The sequence below is a fragment of the Hemiscyllium ocellatum genome, chromosome 22 (genome assembly GCF_020745735.1).
Source record: "Hemiscyllium ocellatum isolate sHemOce1 chromosome 22, sHemOce1.pat.X.cur, whole genome shotgun sequence".
NCBI classification, from domain to species: Eukaryota; Metazoa; Chordata; class Chondrichthyes; order Orectolobiformes; family Hemiscylliidae; genus Hemiscyllium; species Hemiscyllium ocellatum.
The window spans coordinates 2740407-2759744 of record NC_083422.1 but is presented as its reverse complement, the minus strand read 5'-3'; the positions used below and the strand labels follow the sequence as shown (position 1 = coordinate 2759744).

The 19338-nt window shown below is 42.8% G+C and overlaps 1 protein-coding gene across 3 annotated transcripts in view; it reads right to left on the bottom strand.

The window, feature by feature from the left end:
* dna2 (DNA replication helicase/nuclease 2) overlaps positions 1 to 19338 on the bottom strand; it is a 114532-nt gene that overhangs the window by 51461 nt on the left and 43733 nt on the right. For all 3 annotated transcript variants that reach the window (XR_009645876.1, XM_060842303.1, XM_060842304.1), the window contains exon 9: positions 11942 to 12107. Coding sequence is in view for 2 of the 3 variants with exons in the window: in XM_060842303.1 (XP_060698286.1) it covers positions 11942 to 12107 (166 nt within the window). In the remaining variant the exon portion in view is untranslated. The remainder of the gene's footprint in view (positions 1 to 11941; positions 12108 to 19338) is intronic.

Below are 19338 nucleotides of genomic sequence, written 5' to 3'. Positions count from 1 at the left end.
TCCCTCTGCTCCCACCTACTCATGCATCTGTCCAGACGCATCTTAAATGAATCTACCATACCTGCCTGTATATCTCTGCTGGCAACGCATTCCAGGCACCTGCCACCCTCTGTGTAAAGTACTTTCCGTGTGTATCCCCTTAAAATTTTTTTCTCTTACCTTGAACACGTGACCTCTCGTTATTGAATCCCTCACCCCGGGAAAAAGCTTATATCTATCCACCTTGTCGATACCCTTCATGATTTTGTAAACCTCAATTAGCTCCCACACCTCTCCCCACTGTCTCCTTTTTTCTAATGCAAACAATCCTAACCTACTCAACCTCCCTTCATAGCTAGCATCTTCCATACATGCTTTTAAACCTTCTCTGCATCCTCTCCAAAGCGTCCACATCAATTTAGTAATGTGGCGACCAGAACTGCTATTCTAAATGCGCCCGAACCAAAGTCTTGTAACAATCTTAACAGGACCTGTCAGCTCTTATACGCAATACTCCATCTGATGAAGGCAAGCATACTATATGCCTTCTTGACCACTCTATCCACCTGTGCAACTACTTTCAGGGCACAATGGACCTGAACTCCCAGATCTCTCTGCCCATCAACTTTTTCCAAGGCTCTTCCATTTACTGTATACTTCACTCTAGAATTAGACCTTCCAAAATGCATCACCTCACATTTGCCCGGGTTGAACTCCATCTGCCACTTGTCCTCCCAACTCTCCAGTCTATCTACATTCTCTTGTATTCTTCGACAGTCCCCATGCTTTCTGCTACTCCACCAGTCTTCATGTCAGCTGCAAACTTGCTGATCAGAACACCAATGCCCTCTTCCAGATCATTTATGCATATCACAAACAACACAGTGGCCCCAGCACTGATCCCTGTGGAACACCACTGGTCACCTTTCTCCATTTCGAGAAACTCCCTTCAACTACTACTCTCTGTCCCTGGTTGCTCAACCAGTTCTTTATCCACCTAGCTAGAACACCCTGCACACCATGTGACCTCACTTTCTCCATTAACTTACCATGGGGAACACTATCAAACGCCTTACTAAAGTCCATGTATATGACATCAACAGCCCTTCCTCATCTACCAATTTGGTCACATCCTCAAAGAACTCTATTAATTTGGCAAGGCACAATCTCCCCCGCACAAAACCATGTTGCCTATCACTGATAAGCCCATTATTTTCTAAATATAATTTGATCCTATCCCTCAGTACCCTCTCCAGCAACTTTCCCATCACTGACATCAGTTTCACTGGTCTGTAGTTACCAGGAATATCCCTAACCCCATTCTTGTACAGGGGACAACATTCGCAATCCTGCAGTCCTCTGGCACCTCACCTGTATTTAAGGATACCACAAAGATATCTGCCAGGACTCCAGCTATTTCTTCTCTCGCCTCCCTCAATAACCTGAGATAGATTCCATCCTGACCTGAGGATTTGTCCACCTTAATATCCGTTAGCCTACCCAACACATCTTCCCTCCTTATATCAGCATGATCCAGAGTAAACAAACTTCTATCTCTAATCTCAACATTCGTCGTGTCCCTCTCCTCAGTGAACAATGATGCAAAGTAATCATTCAGAATTTAAACCATTTTTTCAGGTTCGACACACAATCTTCCTACCTTATCCATTAGTGGACCAACCCTTTCTCTAGTTACCCTCTTCCCTCTTATGTGTGAATAAAAGGTCTTGGAATTCTCCTTAATTCTACTCACTAAAGTTATTTCATGACCCCTTTTAGCCTGCTTGATTCCTCGTTTAAGAATGGTCCTACTCTCCCGATATTCCTCCAAAGCCTGTTCTGTTCTTAGCTGCCTGAACTTTATGTATGCTTCCCTTTTCCTCTTGGCTAGTCACACGATTTTTCCTGTCATCCACTATTAATGAATCTTGCCTTTCTTATCTCTTTGTTTTCAAAGGAATGTGCCTATCCTGCACTATTTTTGAAAGCCTCCCACATATCAAACGTGGACTTCCCTTCAAAGTCCCTTTATTCCTCCGTACCTCTTTGGGACCTACCATTCATAGAGTAAACCCTTCCCGTTTTAGACCTCTCAAAATGCATCACTTCACACTTATCAGGAATAAATCTCCATCTGGCATTGTTCTATCCAATTTATCAGCTGATCACCACAACCACGTTTTTGCACCATCTACAAACTTACTAATTATACCTTCTTTCACATCCAAGATATTAATATACATAACAAGCAGCAAGGATCCCAGCATCAATCCCTGTGGCACACTGCTGGTCACAGGCTTCCAATTAAAAAAACCCTCCACCAACAATTTGTGCCTCTCATTTGTCAGCTAATTACGGATCCAGTTTGTCAACTTGCCTCAGATCCCAAGGGCTCTGACCTTGTAGACAGCCTTCCATGGAAGACCTTGTCAAGAGCCTTACTGAAGTCAACTGCACTACCCTTAACAACATTTTCAGTCACCCTTTCAAAAAAACTCAACTTAGTCTCACAGGATCCCCCTCCAACAAACCACTGCTGACTATCCCTGATAAATCCCTTCCCTTCGAAGTATTGATTAATCATGCCCCTCAGAATATTTTTCCAACAATTCCCCTACCACTGATGTCTGACTAACTGGTCTGTAAACCTCTCCTGCTGCCTTTCTTGTACAAAGGAACTTCCAGTCATCTGGCACTTCACCAGTGCCCAGCGAAGTATCAAATTTCTCCTCTCAGACCCCAGCAATCTCCTCCCTTGCCTCTCATAGCAGCCTAGAATATATTTCATCAAGCCCCAAGGATATATGTACCTTTATGACCATTAAAACATCTCACACCTCCTGCTACTTATTAACTTTAACATGCTTTAGAACCTTACCATCCCAAATGAAATCTCCAGCTACAATATGATGATTAAGAATGAAATCTCAATAGTGATGGATATAATAAGCTCCATTGTGAATACAGATGAAAAATATTCATTCAAAACCTCAACATCCTTTGGCTCCATGCACAGATAACTCCTTTGATCTCTAATACATACATCTCTTTGCCTGGTAGTCTTCTTGCTCTTAACATACTTATAAAATGATTTGAGGTTTTCCATTAATCCTATCTGGCCATCTTTGCTCTCCTAATTGCATTTTGAAACACTCCCCTACTTACACTATGTTCCTGAAGGGCCTCCCCTTTTTGTCATGCTCTGTCCCTAACATATGCTTGCTTCTTTTTCTTATTCAAACTCTCGATATCCATTGACATCCAGGGTTCCTTGGACATGCCGTACTTTCCGTGCTCTTAATGGTAAAAATGAATTCTCATTAATAAGGGGATATAATAATGATTAGGCATCCTGGTAACAGATGTGAAGTGGTAGCTTGTAGAATGCAGTGAATAAACATATACGTAGCAAACACAGTGGTTTTAATAGGAGGATTCATACTTTCTTATAAATTTGGACATGTAAAACATGTCAGTTAACCTGTGAATTTCTGGGCCATATCTAAGTTCTTCTGCAACACGCCCAAGAATCAAGAGGAGGATATAGATTTAGTTCACATCATGTGAATATCTGTCATACAGTGTTCTTAATACAATTAAGTTCAACAGTGTGTTTGGCGAAGACAGTTGCTGTTAAGACAGACCATCTACAGTAAACTGGGCAAATGGATAAAACAGAAGCTAAGACAATAAAAAGTAGAAATTGAAGTAGGCCATTTGAACCATCAAGTTTACTCCATCATTCAATGAGATCATGGCTAATTAGATAATTCGCATCTCCCACTTTCCTGCCTTATCCCCATAACCCTCGATTTCCTCACTAATTATTTAGAAATAAAATCGGACCTGACTGCTCTCGGCAGTAAAGAATCACAGATTCACTAACCTCAGAAGAAATTCCTCCTTATCTCAGTCTTAAATGGGCATCCCCTTATAACGAAATTATGTCTTAGTCTCTCCCACAATGGGAAACATGCCTCTTGGCATCCAACTTGTCAAGGCCCCTAAGAATCCTGTATGATTCAGTAAGGTCATTTTTTTCTGTTGAATACCTTTTTTGCATATGAAAAGCTTTCCATTCCCAGAATTAAAAGAAGTAAACCTTCTACGAACTGCTTCCAAATCCAGTGCATCTATCTCACTTTGGACAAGGGGGCCAAAATGGTTCTCTGGATTCCAGGTGTGGTCCATCTGGTGCCTTGTATAGTTTTAGAAAGATTTATCCATTTTATTCAATTCTCTTTGGAATAAAGGCTGACATTCCAACTGCCTTCTCTATTACCTACTGAACTGTATACTAGTTTGTGATTTATGCATGAGGACTTCCAATCCCTCTGTCTTGCAGCTTTCTCCATTAAAAATTATTTACCTCCTTCTATTCTTCCTGCCACAGTGCATAATCATATTACCAATATTATATTCCGTCTGCCAAGTTTTTGGCTGCTCACTTAAGCTATTTATTTCTCTGCTGACTCTGTCACCCTCACTGTTGCCTTCCCACTTATTCCTCATCCCAGTCACTGTGACCCCAATAGTGATCAATGTGGCACTCCTCTAGTTACAGGTTGCCATCCTGGAAATCACAATTTTGTCTTCTACTTGTTAACCAATCCATGCATGCTAATACACTACCCCCAACATCACAACATCTTATTGTTTTACGTAGTTTAATGTGCAGTGTCTGATCAAATGCCCTTTGGAAATCCAAACATGTTACTTCTAATGGTCCTATTTTATCTATTCTGCTTTCTGCAACCTCAAAAAATTATAATAAAACTCTCAGTAATAATTTTCTCTCCGTGAAGCCATGCTGACTTTGCCTATTATATTATGCATGTCTAAATGCTCCACTGACATCCTTTATAAATAGACTAACATTTTCCCAATTACAGATGTTAATTGTCCTAAAGTTACGTGTTTATTGTTTCATTTTTCTGAACAGGGCTATTACATTTGCAGCTGAAAATGTGTTGCTGGAAAAGCGCAGCAGGTCAGGCAGCATCCAAGGAACAGGAGAATCGACGTTTCGGGCATAAGCCCTTCTTCAGGCTTATGCCCGAAACGTCGATTCTCCTGTTCCTTGGATGCTGCCTGACCTGCTGCGCTTTTCCAGCAACACATTTTCAGCTCTGATCTCCAGCATCTGCAGCCCTCACTTTCTCCTATTACATTGGCAGCTTTTCAATCCTCTGGGACTTCTATAGAATCTAAGGAATACTATCAGTGCATCCAATATCTGTATTTATTTCCTTCTCACCGTTTGCACTTTGAATTTTGGAATACAATTAAAGTCTTGAATCAACTCCTCTATCACTTCCCCAGCCTTCTTCTCTAAGAGATATACATATGCGCTCGTCCCTCTTTCAATTTGATATCATCCTCAAGTCTTTTGTTACCCACAGTTTGTTTATCCCCTTCCCAGAGTTCTTCATTGGGATATATCATTTCCAGGAGTCAGTAACTATTTCTTAAACGTTTGCCAATATTCATTAATGGGATATTTTCCAAAAATTGCAAGGAATACAATCATGGAAAAGCTGAACAGGCTGGGGCTGTTTTCCCTGGAACGTCGGAAACTGAGGAGTGACCTTCTTGAGATTTACAAAATTATGGGTAGGGTAAATAGACAAAGTCTTTTCCCTGGGGTAGGGGGAATCCAGAACTAGACAGCATAGGTTTAGGGTGAGAGGGGAAAGATATAAGAGAGATTAGATTAGATTAGATTACTTACAGTGTGGAAACAGGCCCTTCGGCCCAACAAGTCAACACCGACCCGCCGCAGCACAACCCACCCATACCTCTACATTTACCCCTTTACCTAACACTACGGGCAATTTAGCATGGCCAATTCACCTGACCCGCACATCTTTGGACTGTGGGAGGAAACCGGAGCACCTGGAGGAAACCCACGCAGACACGGGGAGAATGTGCAAACTCCACACAGTCAGTCGCCTGAGTCGGGAATTGAACCCGGGTCTCAGGCGCTGTGAGGCAGCAGTGCTAACCACTGTGCCACCGTGCCGTCCCAGATCTAAGGTGCAACTTTTTCACACAGAGGGTGGTATGGGTATGGAATGAACTGCCAGAGGAAGTGATGGAGGCTGGTACAATTGCAACATTTAAGAGGCATTTGGATGGATATACGAATAGGAAGGTTTGGAGGGGTATGGGCCGGGTGCTGGAGGTAGGACTAGGTTGGGTTGGGATATCTGGTCAACATGGACGGGTTGGAGCGAAGGATCTGTTTCCATGCTGTACATCTCTATGACTCTAAAATAGCGCGGTGACAACATAAAACTAACAGGATAGTGAAAATAGATAAAAAAGTAAGACAGTAGCTAATGTGAATATTCATCATTAGAGAATGAGACTGAGGAGTTACTAATAGGGAAACACAAAAACGGCAGAAACACTATCAATATTTTGCCTCAGTTTTCATGGTGGAGGACACAAACTCTCCCAATAACAGCAATTTATGCAGAGGCTGTAGAAAAGGAGGAACTTAAAACAATCACCGTCATTAGGAAAAACATTCTAAGCAAACCATTTGGATTAAAGTTCCCAGGGTCTGACAGCCTACAGAGAGAGCACAGAGTGGTTGCATTAACTATAAGAAACCAAATTTCCCTGTTATTTTGGAAAGGTTCTAGTAGAACATAGAACATAGAAAAATACAGCGCAGTACAGGCCCTTCGGCCCTCGATGTTGCGCCGATCCAAGCCCACCAAACCTACACTAGCCCACTATCCTCCATATGCCTATCCAATGCCCGTTTAAATGCCCATAAAGAGGGAGAGTCCACCACTGTTACTGGCATTAAATTGGAAAAAAAATGTGACACTCAATCAAAAAGTAGGGGAGGCATCAAGTATCGAACTATAGACCAGTTAATTCAATGTCTGTCATTCGAATCCATTATTAAAGCCATAAGAGTCAGCACATTTTTAAGAAGGGCAAATCATGTTCGACTAATTGCCAAGAATACTTTGAAGCTGAAACAGAAGATTACCTCAGAGCACAATGGGATCTTGATCAGGTGGGCCAATGGCCTGAGGAATGGCAGATGGGAGTTTAATTTAGATAAATGTGAGATGCTGCATTTTGGAAAAACAAATCAGAGTAGGACTTATACACTTAATTAAAAAAGATTAGATCCCCTACAATATGCAAACAGGCCCTTGGGCCCAACAAGTCCACACCGACCCACCGAAGAGTAACCCACCCAGACCCATTCCCCTAACCTATATTTACCCTTGACTAATGCACCTAACACTATGGGCAATTGAGCATGGCCAATTCACCTGACCTGCTTATCTTCGGACTGTGGGAGGAAACTGGAGTACCTGGAGGAAACCTATGCAGACACAGGGAGAATGTGCAAACTCCACACAGACAGTCGCCCCAGGTGGGAATCGAACCCAGGTCCCTGGCGCTGTGAGGCAGCAGTGCTAACTACTGGGCCAACATGTCACCCCTGATGGTAAGGTCGCAGGAAGTGTTGCTGAAAAAAAAAAGAGACCTTGCAGTGCAGGTTCACAATTCCTTGAAAGCAGAGTTGCAGGTAGACAGGATAGTGAAGGCAGCATTTGGTATGCTTTCCTTTATTGGTCAGAGCAGAGTATAAGAGCTGGGAGGTCATGTTGGGGCTGTACAAGACATGGGTTAGGCCAATGTTGGAACACTGCGTGCAATTCTGGTCTCCTTACTATCAGAAGGATGTTGTGAAACTTGAAAGGGTGCAGAAAAGATTTGCAAGGATGTTGCTAGGGTTGGAGGATTTGAGCTATAGGGAGAGTCCCAGAATTAGAGGGCATAGGTTTCGGGAGAGAGGGGAAAAACATAAAAGGGACCTATGGGGCAACTTTTTCACACAGAGGGTGGTGAGTGTATGGAATGAGCTGCCAGAGGAAGTGGTGGAGGCTGGTACAATTACAGCATTTAAAAGGTGTCTGGATGGGTAAATGAATAGGAAGGTTTCAGTGAGAAATGGGACCATATTACATTAGGATAACTGGCTGGCATGGATGAGTTGGACTGAAGGGTCTGTTTCTGTGTTATACGTCTCTATGACTCTGTGGAAAATGGAAGCAGATGTAGTACATTTGGATGCCCTAAAAGATATTTGATAAAATGCAATGCTAAAGAGAAATACACAATTCAAGATCAAATGGAATTAGGGGTGATATTTTAGCTTGGATAGAGAATTGGCTAACCAACAGAAAGCGCACAGTCGGGATAAATGGGTCTTTTCCTGGATGCCAGGCTGTAACCAGTGGGGTGCAAAGGGCTGAAGTCCTTGGGGCTCCAACAATTTAAACCAAGATTAAATTGGACTTGGACTGTTTAACTTGGACACGGGGTAGAATGTACTTTGGCCAAATCTGCAGATAACATTAAATTAGGTGACCAATTAAAAAGTTATGAAGAAATTAATTAGATTCGAGGCAGTTCAGAGAATGTTCACTAATTCCAGAGATGAAAGGCTTGTCTTATGCGAAGAGACTGAGCAGTTTGGGCTGAGGTATACAAGTTGCTAAAGGAGATTGACAAAATCGATGCACAGCAGATGTTTCTCTTTGTGAAGCAATCTAGAAAACAAGTCAGGATTTTAGGCTAAGAAGTGGCAGATTTAAAACAGATGAGCAGGAATTCTCTCAAAGGGGCATTAATTTGTGGAATACATTATCCCAGAATGCAGTGGATGACAGAACACTGAATCAATTTGAGGTGTAGGCAGATTTTTAACTATTAATGGGTTAAAAAGTTATAGAGACTGGGCACAAAAGTGGAGTTGGAGCTGAGATGAGGCTGGCAGTAGTCATTTAATGGCAGAACAGGCTGAATGGACGTAATTGTATACTGCTGCTCCTAGTTCTCACATTAAAATGCATATACAAATTCCAAAGATATCATAGATCCAGGTGAATGGGAGAAATACAGAAAACAGCACGGGATGAGAAAACAGGCAGCTGAACATGAATGCAAATAAAAATTGCAAGGGCTACCAAAAGCAAACCAATTTTTAAGAATTTTACAGTTTTATTAGGAAAATATAGAGCAGTCAGAAGCAATGTGTACCTATTGAAAACTGTTAAAGGCAATATTATCAATGAAAATAAGGAAATGTTGAATAATTACTTGCTATGAATATTTACAGGAGAGGTCAGTTTGTTGAACATCCCAAGAAAATTATTAAATTATTACTAAAAGCAAAGTGACATCACCTCACGAGCAAGACAATGGCCTAGTAGTATTATACTGGACTGTTAATTCAGGAAGCAATGTGAAGTTCTGGGGACTCTAATTTGAATCCTGCCACAGCAGACAGTGGAATGTGAAACTGATAAAAATCAGGAATTAAATCTTCAGAGTGATGGCTTCCGAGTAATTCCACGAATTATCAAGTGTCAGAAAATTCCATTTGGCTCAATCATGACCTTTTGGGAAGGAAACTATCATCCTTACCTGGCCTGGCCTACATGTGACTCCAGATCTATAGCAATGTGATTGACTCACTGGGCAATTAGGGATGGGCAATAAATGCTGGCCTAGCCAGCAATAGCCACATCCCATGAATGAATAAACAAAAGTCAATGAAAGAGAAAGTAACCAATACCCAGGACCCAAAGGTTTTCCACCCTAGGATTTAAAGGAAGCAGGTAAGGACAATATAGATGGTTGAACTATTAGTTTTCCCAAGTTCTCCAAACTCACTAATTGATTTTTCTAGATTAGAAAGCTGCATGCCATTCTACATATTCAGGAAGAGAAACCAGTTAGCGTGAAAGGTGTTGGCAGGAAGTCACTAGACAGGAACGAATCGTATTTAAATTTTTGAAGAGATGACTAAAGTAGAGATTTGAGAAATGGCTAAGGATATTATTCATATGCACACTCAGTTTACAGTTAATAAAGTGCCTCATGACAGATTACTCACTATTATTGACCCAGTTAAGAAATTGGCTGAGGAGACAGAGGAGGGATAATTGTCAGACCCTCTAACTGACAGGTTCCCTCCATGCCAGGCAACATCCTAGTAAATCTCCTCTGAACCTTTCCCAAAGCTTCCACATCCTTCCTATAATGTGGTGACCAGAACTGTACACAATATTCCAAGTATGGCCACACCAGAGTTTCGTACAGCTGCACCATGACCTCATGGTTCCGAAACTCAATCCCTCTAACAATAAAAGCTAACACACTGCATGACTTCTTAACAACCCTATAAATCTGGGTGGCAACTTTCAGGGATCTATTCACCTGGACACCAAGATCTCTCTGCTCATTTCACTACCAAGAAGCTTACCATTAGCCTAGTACTCTGCATTACTGATACTCCTTCCAAAACGAATCACCTCACACTTTTCCACATTAAACTTCATTTGCCACCTCTCAGTCCAGCTCTACAGCTTATCTATGTCTCTGTGACCTACAACATCCTTCGTCATTATCCACAACTTTACCAACCTTCATGTCATCTGCAAATTTACTAATCCATCCTTCTATGCCCTCATCGAGGTCATTTACGAAAATGACAAAACAGCAGTGGCCCAAAACAGATCCATGCAGTAAACCTCAGTAACTGAATTCCAGGATGAACACTTCCCATCAACCACCACCACCATCATCATCTTTCAGCTAGCCAATTTCTGATCCAAACCGCTAAAGCACCCTCAATCCTATGCCTCCGTATTTTGTGCAATAGCCTACAATGGGGAACCTTATCAATTGCCTAACTGAAATCCATATACACCACATCAACCACTTTATCCTCATCCACCTGTTTGGTCTCTGTAATTGGACTGTATCGGGTAATAGGTTGGAACTTTGCATCCTAGTCATGTAGCTCGGCGTGTTTCTTTCCTTTCTTTTTATGTTCTGATGTTAAAGAGCATCTGCAGCCTACTGGGAGTATGCCTTAGTAACCAAACACGACATTAACTAACTGCACAACATTAAACATACGATCAATCATGCCAGGTTTCATTCTGGGATTGACTTGTACCATAACAGACAAATTCCAAATAAATGCCAACTACAAGCTTGCTGATGACACCACCATGGTCAGATGGATAACAAACAATGATGAGTCAGAATATAGGAAGGATATACAGGGTTTGGTATCGTGATGCAATGATAACAACTTCTCTCTCAATGTCAGAAAAACAAAAAAACTGATCACTGACTTCAGACAGAAAGGAGGAGAACCCCCCCCCCCCCCCCCCCCCCACCCCCAACCACCTACATCAAACGGAGCCTGGATTAACAGGATTAAGACCATCAAGTTCCTGGAAGTGACGATAACTTGACAACCTATCCAGGACTTCTAGTGTAGATGTGATGGTCAGTGGTCAAGGAGGCATCTTCCTTCGACAGTTTAGGAAATTTGACACATCCATAAGGACTCTCACCAACATCTACAGATGCACCATAGAAAGCATACTGTCCTGGTGCGTAACGGCCTGGTACGGAAACTGTTCTACGCAGGACTGTAAGCACAGCCATCACAGAAGCCAACCTTCCATCCATGGAATCCACTTACATTTCTCATTGCTGCAGAAAGACTGCCAACATTATTAAAGACCTATCTTATCCCGGTAATGCACTCCCATAAGCTCTTCCATAAGGCAGAAGATACAGAAGCTTGAACACATACTCGAACAGATTCAAGAACAGCTTCTTCCCTGTCGTTATTCGACTGATGAATGAATCCTGTCTAAGCACCTGTTGAACTATATGTCCTTGCTTACTATACCGTACTTCTTGCAAAAAAAACTTTTCACTGTACTTAAGTACACGTGACTACAATAAATCAAATCAAATAACACACCATTACCTGTCCCAGTGACCTCACAGTCACTCAGTTTCCAGTCGCAGTGGCCAGACACTCCCTCACCGTTACCCACCCCCATGGCCAGATGCTCCCTCATCGATATCTACTTCAACGATTGGACATTCTCACCTGCTGTATAAAGCACAGTTGCGTCGCTGAGAGCAGAACCTGCAAGTCTGTTGGTCATTGATGACAGGAGGGAGTGGTGCAACCTTGGTGTCAGTATTCTTTGATTCTGGCCAAACAATGCCATTGGTTAAATAAAATACCAGCTGGTTCCTTAGCTTTAGCAGTTCTGTGATAAAATCAAAATAAAAACTGTTTTAGCAAAAAGCTGCATCCCTGACTGATGATATCAGCCTACTGCTCTGCTCTTGGAAAGTAAAGTTCTCTCAATACTGTCCCCATCAAACACTCTTTGGACAGAGACAGCACAGGGTTAATACAAAGTACAGCTGCCCCTTTTCAAGAGCTAGGCCATGTTCAGCAAGGATTAGACATTGATCAAACACTGAGAGAACAATTATAACATAGGGTTAGACCAGAGTAAATTTTACTTTGTTGTTCTCGTTCTGTTCGCCAAGCTGGGAATGTGTGTTGCAGACGTTTCATCCCCTGTCTAGGTGACACCCTCAGTGTTTGCGAGTCTCTTGTGAAGTGCTTCTGTGATGTTTCCTCAGGCATTTATAGTGATTTGTATCTGCCGCTTCCGATTGTCAGTTCCAGCTGTCTGCTGCAGTGGCCGGTATATTGCGTCCAGGTCGATGTGCTTATTGATTGAATCTGTGGATGAGTGCCATGCCTCTAGGAACTCCATGGCTGTTCTCTGTTTGGCTTGTCCTATAATAGTAGTGTTGCCCGTCATCTGAGTGTGTGGCTACTAAGGATAGCTGGTCATGGCGTTTCATGGTTAGTTGGTGTTCATGGGTGCGGATCATTAGCTGTCTTCCTGTTTGTCCTATGTAGTGTTTTGTGCAGTCCTTGCATGGGATTTTGTACACTATATTGGTTTTGCTCATGCTGGGTATCAGGTCCTTCATCCTGGTGAGTTGTTGTCGGAGAGTGGCTGTTGGTTTGTGTGCCGTTATGAGTCCTAGTGGTCGTGCTGTCAGTTCGGAAATGCTCTTGATATATGGTAGTGTGGCTAGTCCTTTAGGTTGCGGCATGTCCTCGTTCCATTGTCTTTCTCTTAGGCATCTGTTTTTGGCGAATACATTGCATAGGTGTTCTTCTTCTTTTTGCAGTTCCTGTGTACTGCAGTGTGTTGTGGCCCTTTTGAATAGTGTCTTGATGCAACTTCTTTTGTGTGTGTTGGGGTGGTATTCAAAAGGGCCACAACACACTGCAGTACACCAGAACTGCAAAAAGAGAAAGAAGAACACCTATACAATGTATTCGCCAAAAACGGATACCCGCGCAATTTCATCAACAGATGCCTGAGAGACAGACAACGGAACGAGGACATGCCGCAACCCAAAGGACTAGCCACACTACCATACATCAAGAGCATCTCCGAACTGACAGCGCGACCACTAGGACTCATAACGGCACACAAACCAACAGCCACTCTCAAACAACAACTCACCAGGACGAAGGACCTGATACCCAGCATGAGCAAAACCAATATAGTGTACAAAATCCCATGCAAGGACTGCACAAAACACTACATAGGACAAACAGGAAGACAGCTAACGATCCGCATCCATGAACACCAACTAACCACAAAACGACACGACCAGCTATCCTTAGTAGCCACACACTCAGATGACAAGCAACATGAATTCGACTGGGGCAACACTACTATTACAGGACAAGCCAAGCAGAGAACAGCCAGGGAATTCCTAAAGGCATGGCATTCATCCACGGATTCAATCAGTAAGCACATCGACCTGGACGCAATATACCGGCCAGTCGATTTACCAGCTAATCAACTAATAGACAATCTAAGACCATCCTCCTCAGTATTAATGAAATCAATTTTTGTGTCATCTGCAAACTTTTTGCATTCACATCCAACCTTTAATGTAAATAACAAACAGTAAGGATGCTAGCACAGATCCCTAGGAGAAAGTGAGAGCTACAGATGCAGGAGATCAGAGTCGAGAATGTGGTGCTGGAAAAGCACAGCCGGTCAGGCAGCATCTGAAGAGCTGGAAAATTAACATTTTGGGCATAAGCCCATCATTCCTGATGAAGGGCTTATGCCCGAAACGTCAATTCTCCTGCTCCTTGGATGCTGCTTGACTGGCTGTGCTTTTCCAGCACCACACCCGCGAACCCGGCACTGATGCCTGCAGAATACGCAGATCACAGGCTTTCAATTATGAAAGCAACCCTTCGCCAACACCCGTTGCTTCCTATTTGAAAGCCAATTTTGGACACAGTTTACCAAATTACCCTGGATCCCACAGGCTTTTACATTTTGGATAAGCCTTTCATGTGGGATCTTTCCAAAGGCCTTACTGAAGTCCATGTAAACCACGTCAACTGCACTACCCTCACTGATATATTTAGTCACTTTTTCAAAAAACTCAAACTAGTCAGGCAGGATCTCTCTTTAACAAATCCATGCTGACTATCCATGATCAATCCCTACTTTTCTCAAATGTTGATTAATGCTGTGGGTCAGAATTTTTTTTCCCAAAGATATCCCTACCACTGTTGTCTGACTAAGTGGTCTTTAATTACCTGGCCTATGCCTGCTGCCCATCTTGAACAAAGGAACTAAATTAGCACATTAGGTACCCTCCAGTCTTCTGGCATTTCACGTGTGACCAGTGAAATATTAAGTACTGGAATCTTACCACCCCAATTCAAATTCCTGGCTACAAATATGTTTTTGCTCTGTGAAAGGCATTTTACACTTATGTGAGGAAGAAGAGAATGGTCAAAGAAAGAGTAGCATAGGGATAGCACAGGGAACTTGTGTGTGGAGTCTGAGGTGGTAGGGGAAGCCCTAAATGAGTTTTTTGCTTCTGTCTTTACAAAAGAAACGAACTTAGTAGTGAATGAAACCTTTGAAGAGCAGGTGTGCATGCTGGAATGGATAGAGATAGAGGAAGCTGATGAGCTGAAAATTTTGTCAAACATTAACACTAAGTCACCAGACCCGGACCAGATTTGTCCTCGGCTCCTTCGGGAAACGAGAAATGCAATTGCTTCGCCACTTGTGAAGATCTTTGCATTCTCGCTCCCCACTGGAGTCATACCTGAGGACTGGAGAGAGGCAAATGTAATTCCTCTCTTCAAGAAAGGAAATAGGGAAATCCCCGGCAATTACAGACCAGTAAGTCTCACGTCTGTCATCTGCAAGGTGTTAGAAAGGATTCTGAGGGATAGGATTTATGACCATCTGGAAGAGAATGGCTTGATTAAATGCAGTCAACACGGCTTTGAGAGGGGCAGGTCATGCCTCACAGACCTTATCGAGTTCTTTGAGGATGTGACTAGAAAAGTTGATGAGGGTCAAGCTGTGGATGTGGTGTATATGGACTTCAGCAAGGCATTTGATCAGGTTCCCCATGGTAGGCTCATTCAGAACATCAGGAGGAATGGGATGCAGGGGAACTTAGCTGTCTGGATACAGAATTGGCTGGCCAACAGAAGACAGCGAGTGGTAGTAGAAGGAAAATATTCTGCCTGAAAGTCTGTGGTGAGTGGTGTTCCACAGGGCTCTGTCCTTGGCTGTTTGCAATTACTGTTACAAACTGTTTGTAATTTTTATTCATGACTTGGATGAGGGGATTGAAGGATGGGTCAGCAAGTTTGCAGATGACACAAAGATTGGAGGTATTGTTGACAGTATGTTGTAGGCTGCAGCAGGACATTGACAGGATGTAGAGATGGGCTGAGAGGTGATAGATGGAGTTCAACCTGGATAAATGTGAGGTGATGCATTTTGGAAGGTCAAATTTGAAAGCTGAATACAGGATTAAGGATAGGATTCTTGGCAGTGTGGAGGAACAGAGGGATCTTGGTGTGCAGGTACATAGATCTCTTAAAACGGCCACCCAAGTGGACAGGGTTGTGAAGAAAGCATATGGTATTTTGGCTTTCATTAACAGGGGGATTGAGTTTAAGAGTCATGAGATCTTGTTGCAGCTCTATAAAACTTTGGTTAGACCACACTTGCAATACTGCATCCAGTTCTGGCCGCCCTATTATAGGAAAGATGTGGATACTTTGGAGAGGGTTCAGAGAAGGTTTACCAGGATGTTGCCTGGACTGGAGGGCTTATCTTATGAAAAGAGGTTGACTGAGCTCAGACATTTTTCATTGGAGAAAAGGAGGAGAGGGGATCTAATTGAGGTATACCAGATCATGAGAGGCATAGATAGAGTCGATAGCCAGAGACTATTTCCCAGGGCAGAAATGGCTAACACAAGGGGTCATAGTTTTAAGCTGGTTAGAGGAAAGTATAGAGGGGATGTCGGAGGCGGGTTCTTTACACAGAGTTGAGAGAGCATGGAATGCATTGCCAGCTGCAGTTGTGGAAGCAAGGTCATTGGGGACACTTAAGAGACTGCTGGACAAGCATATGGTCACAGAAATTTGAGGGTGTATACATGAGGATCAATGGTCGGCACAACGTTGTGGGCTGAAGGGCCTGTTCTGCGCTGAACTGTTCTATGTTCTAATACAGATGAGAAATATTCATTTAAGACTGCACCCATGTTCACTGGCTCCATGCACAGGTTGCCCCTTTGGTCTCTAATAGGTCCCACACTTTCCCTGGTAATCCTCTTATTCTTAATACAGTATACCAACTAAAAGCTTTAAGGTTTTTCTTGATCCCATCTCTGCCAAAGATATTTCCTTTTTTTAAAGCAGCCTTCCACACTTTAGAAAGGCCTCCCCCATTTTAATGCACTGCATATGACATATGCTTCCTTTGCAAAACCTCTCAATATCCCTTTACCTCCAGGGTTCCCTGGATCTGCTGCCCTTGTCGTTCACTCTTAGAGGAACATGCTGGCCCTGAATTCTCATTATACTACTTTTAAAAGGCTCCCACTTTGCCAATGTAGACTTACTAGCAAGTAATGTTCCATCTAATGTTTGCAAGATCCTGTTTAATGATATCAAAATTGGTGTTCCCCAATTTATGCCCTTAACGTCTGCATGAACCTATCCTGTAATGTCATGATTTTGAAACTAACAGTTATAGTGACTATCTCCAAAATGCTTACTCACTGAAGTTTCAAACACTTGACCACTTAAATGACCACCAGAGGACAAGGTGTCATCTGCAAACTTACTATTCATATTTCCTTTGTTTACATCCAAATCATTTACATACGTGGTGAAAAGCAGTGGACCTAGCATCGATCCTTGTGTCATGCGACTAGTCACAGACCTCCAGTCTAAAAGGCAACTCTCCACCGCCACCCTCTGTCTTCTACTTTCGAGCCAGTTCTGAAACCAAATGGCTCGTTCTTCCTGTATTCTATGTGATCTAATCTTGCTAACCAGCCTTTCGTGTATGGAACGAGCTGCCAGAGGAAGTGGTGGAGGCTGGTACAGCTGCAACATTTAAAAGGCATCTGGATGGGCATATGAATAGGAAGGGTTTAGAGGGATATGGGCCAAGTGCTGGCAAATGGGACTAGATTTATTTTGGATATCTGGTGGTCATGGATGGGGTGGACCAAAGGGTGCACTGTACATCTCTATGACAAGCTCAAGCACTGTCCCATCTCTAGTAGTTTGACTGTTGGAATATTGCCTGCAATTCTGGTTTCCTCCCTATTGCAAAGATGTTGTGAAACTTGAAAGGGTTCAAAAAAGATTTACAAGGACGTTGCCAGGGTTGGAGGAGTTGAGCTATAGGGAGAGGCTGGGACTATTTTCCCTGGAGTGTCAGAGACTGGGGGGTGACCTTATAGAGGTTTACAAAATTATGAGGGCATGGATAGGATAAATAGACAAAGTTTTTTGCCTGGGGTGGGGGAGTCCAGAACTAGAGGGCATAGGTTTAGGGTGAGAGGGCAAAGATATAAGAGAGATCTGAGGGGCAACTTTTTCACACAGAGGGTGGTACGTGAATGGAATGAGCTACTACAGGAAGTAGTGGAGACTGGTACAATTGCAACAATTAAAAGCATTTGGATGGGTATATGAATAGGAAGGATTTGGCAGGATCCTGGCCTAGTGCTGTTCTATTCCAGCCTCGGGCGAACGGTCTGTGTAGAATTTGCCATTCTCCCAGTGTCCGCGTGGGTTTCCTCCCACAGTCCAAAGATGTACAGGGTAGGTGAACTGGCTATGCTAAGTTTCCCATAAGCGCTCAGGGATGTGTAAGTTAGGTGCATTAGTCATGGGAAATAGGGTAAAGGGATGGATTTGTGTCAGATACTCTTTGTTGTGGACTTATTGGGCCAAGTAGAATAACTACTGTGTTGAAACAGGCTATCTATAAGTGTGAGATGACACACAAGGACAGGACAAACAAGGCATGGAAATACATGACAACTGATGGGATCCTGGAAAACACCAGGAATCAGAGGGACTTTGGTGTGATTGTACACTGGTCCCTGAAGGTATTGGGGCAGGTGGATAAAGTGGTTAGGAAGGCATACACTAGCATTTAAGAGTAGGGTTGTTACACTGCAGCTGTCTAAATATTGGTTGGAGCACACCTCGATTGTGTCCAGTTCTGGAATCCACATTGTAGGAGGGATGTGATTGCACCGGAAATTTACTTGAGGAAGAACTTTAGTTAAGAGAGAATGAAGCAGAGGACACTGAAGGGGGGTCAGGGCAGGGGGAGAACATGATTGTAGATGTTTAAAATTCTAAGGGGCATGCATAGGAGAGACAGGAAGTAACATGTCCCCTTGGTGTTGAGTTCAAATACCAAGGGCATAGATTTCAGGTAAGCAGATCAGAGGATGGTGAGATTCTGGAAGACTGCCTATAACAGTGGCAGAGACAGAAATCCTCATAATATTTTAGTAGTATTTAGATGCGCATTTGCAATGCCAAGGCATACAAGGCTGGAAGATCAGATTCGAGTAGTTAGGTGCTTGTTTTTGACTGACTCAGACTCAATAAGCTGAAGGGCATTTTTTGGTGCGGGAGACCTCTATGACTATATTACTCAATGTAAGGTGATAAAAGTACTGTAAAGGAATTAAAGTTAAGCCTTAAAAGGTTTCCAAACACCTGGTAAGGATTTTGCATTGCAGCTTTAGTATCTGGAGGGAAATAAGATCTATAGCACAAATTATGTTTAAAGGGAATAACTGACAAGCATAGTCTAAGAAGGATTCACAGCAGTGCAGCTTCCAGTGTCCTCAGCAACCACATAGTTAATAGCATTTTGGAGCTCAATGAGCTGGTGAACTCACTCTGCAGCATCTGCAATACCAAGATTGCCGTGATGTGGAGTTACCAGTGTTAGACTGAGATGGATAAAGTCAGAAGTCACGTGACACCAGGTTATAACCTAACAGGTCTATTCAAAATCATTGCTCCTTCGTTCACCTGACTTTTAAAGATTGTTATGCACAGCTTGTTCAGCAGGA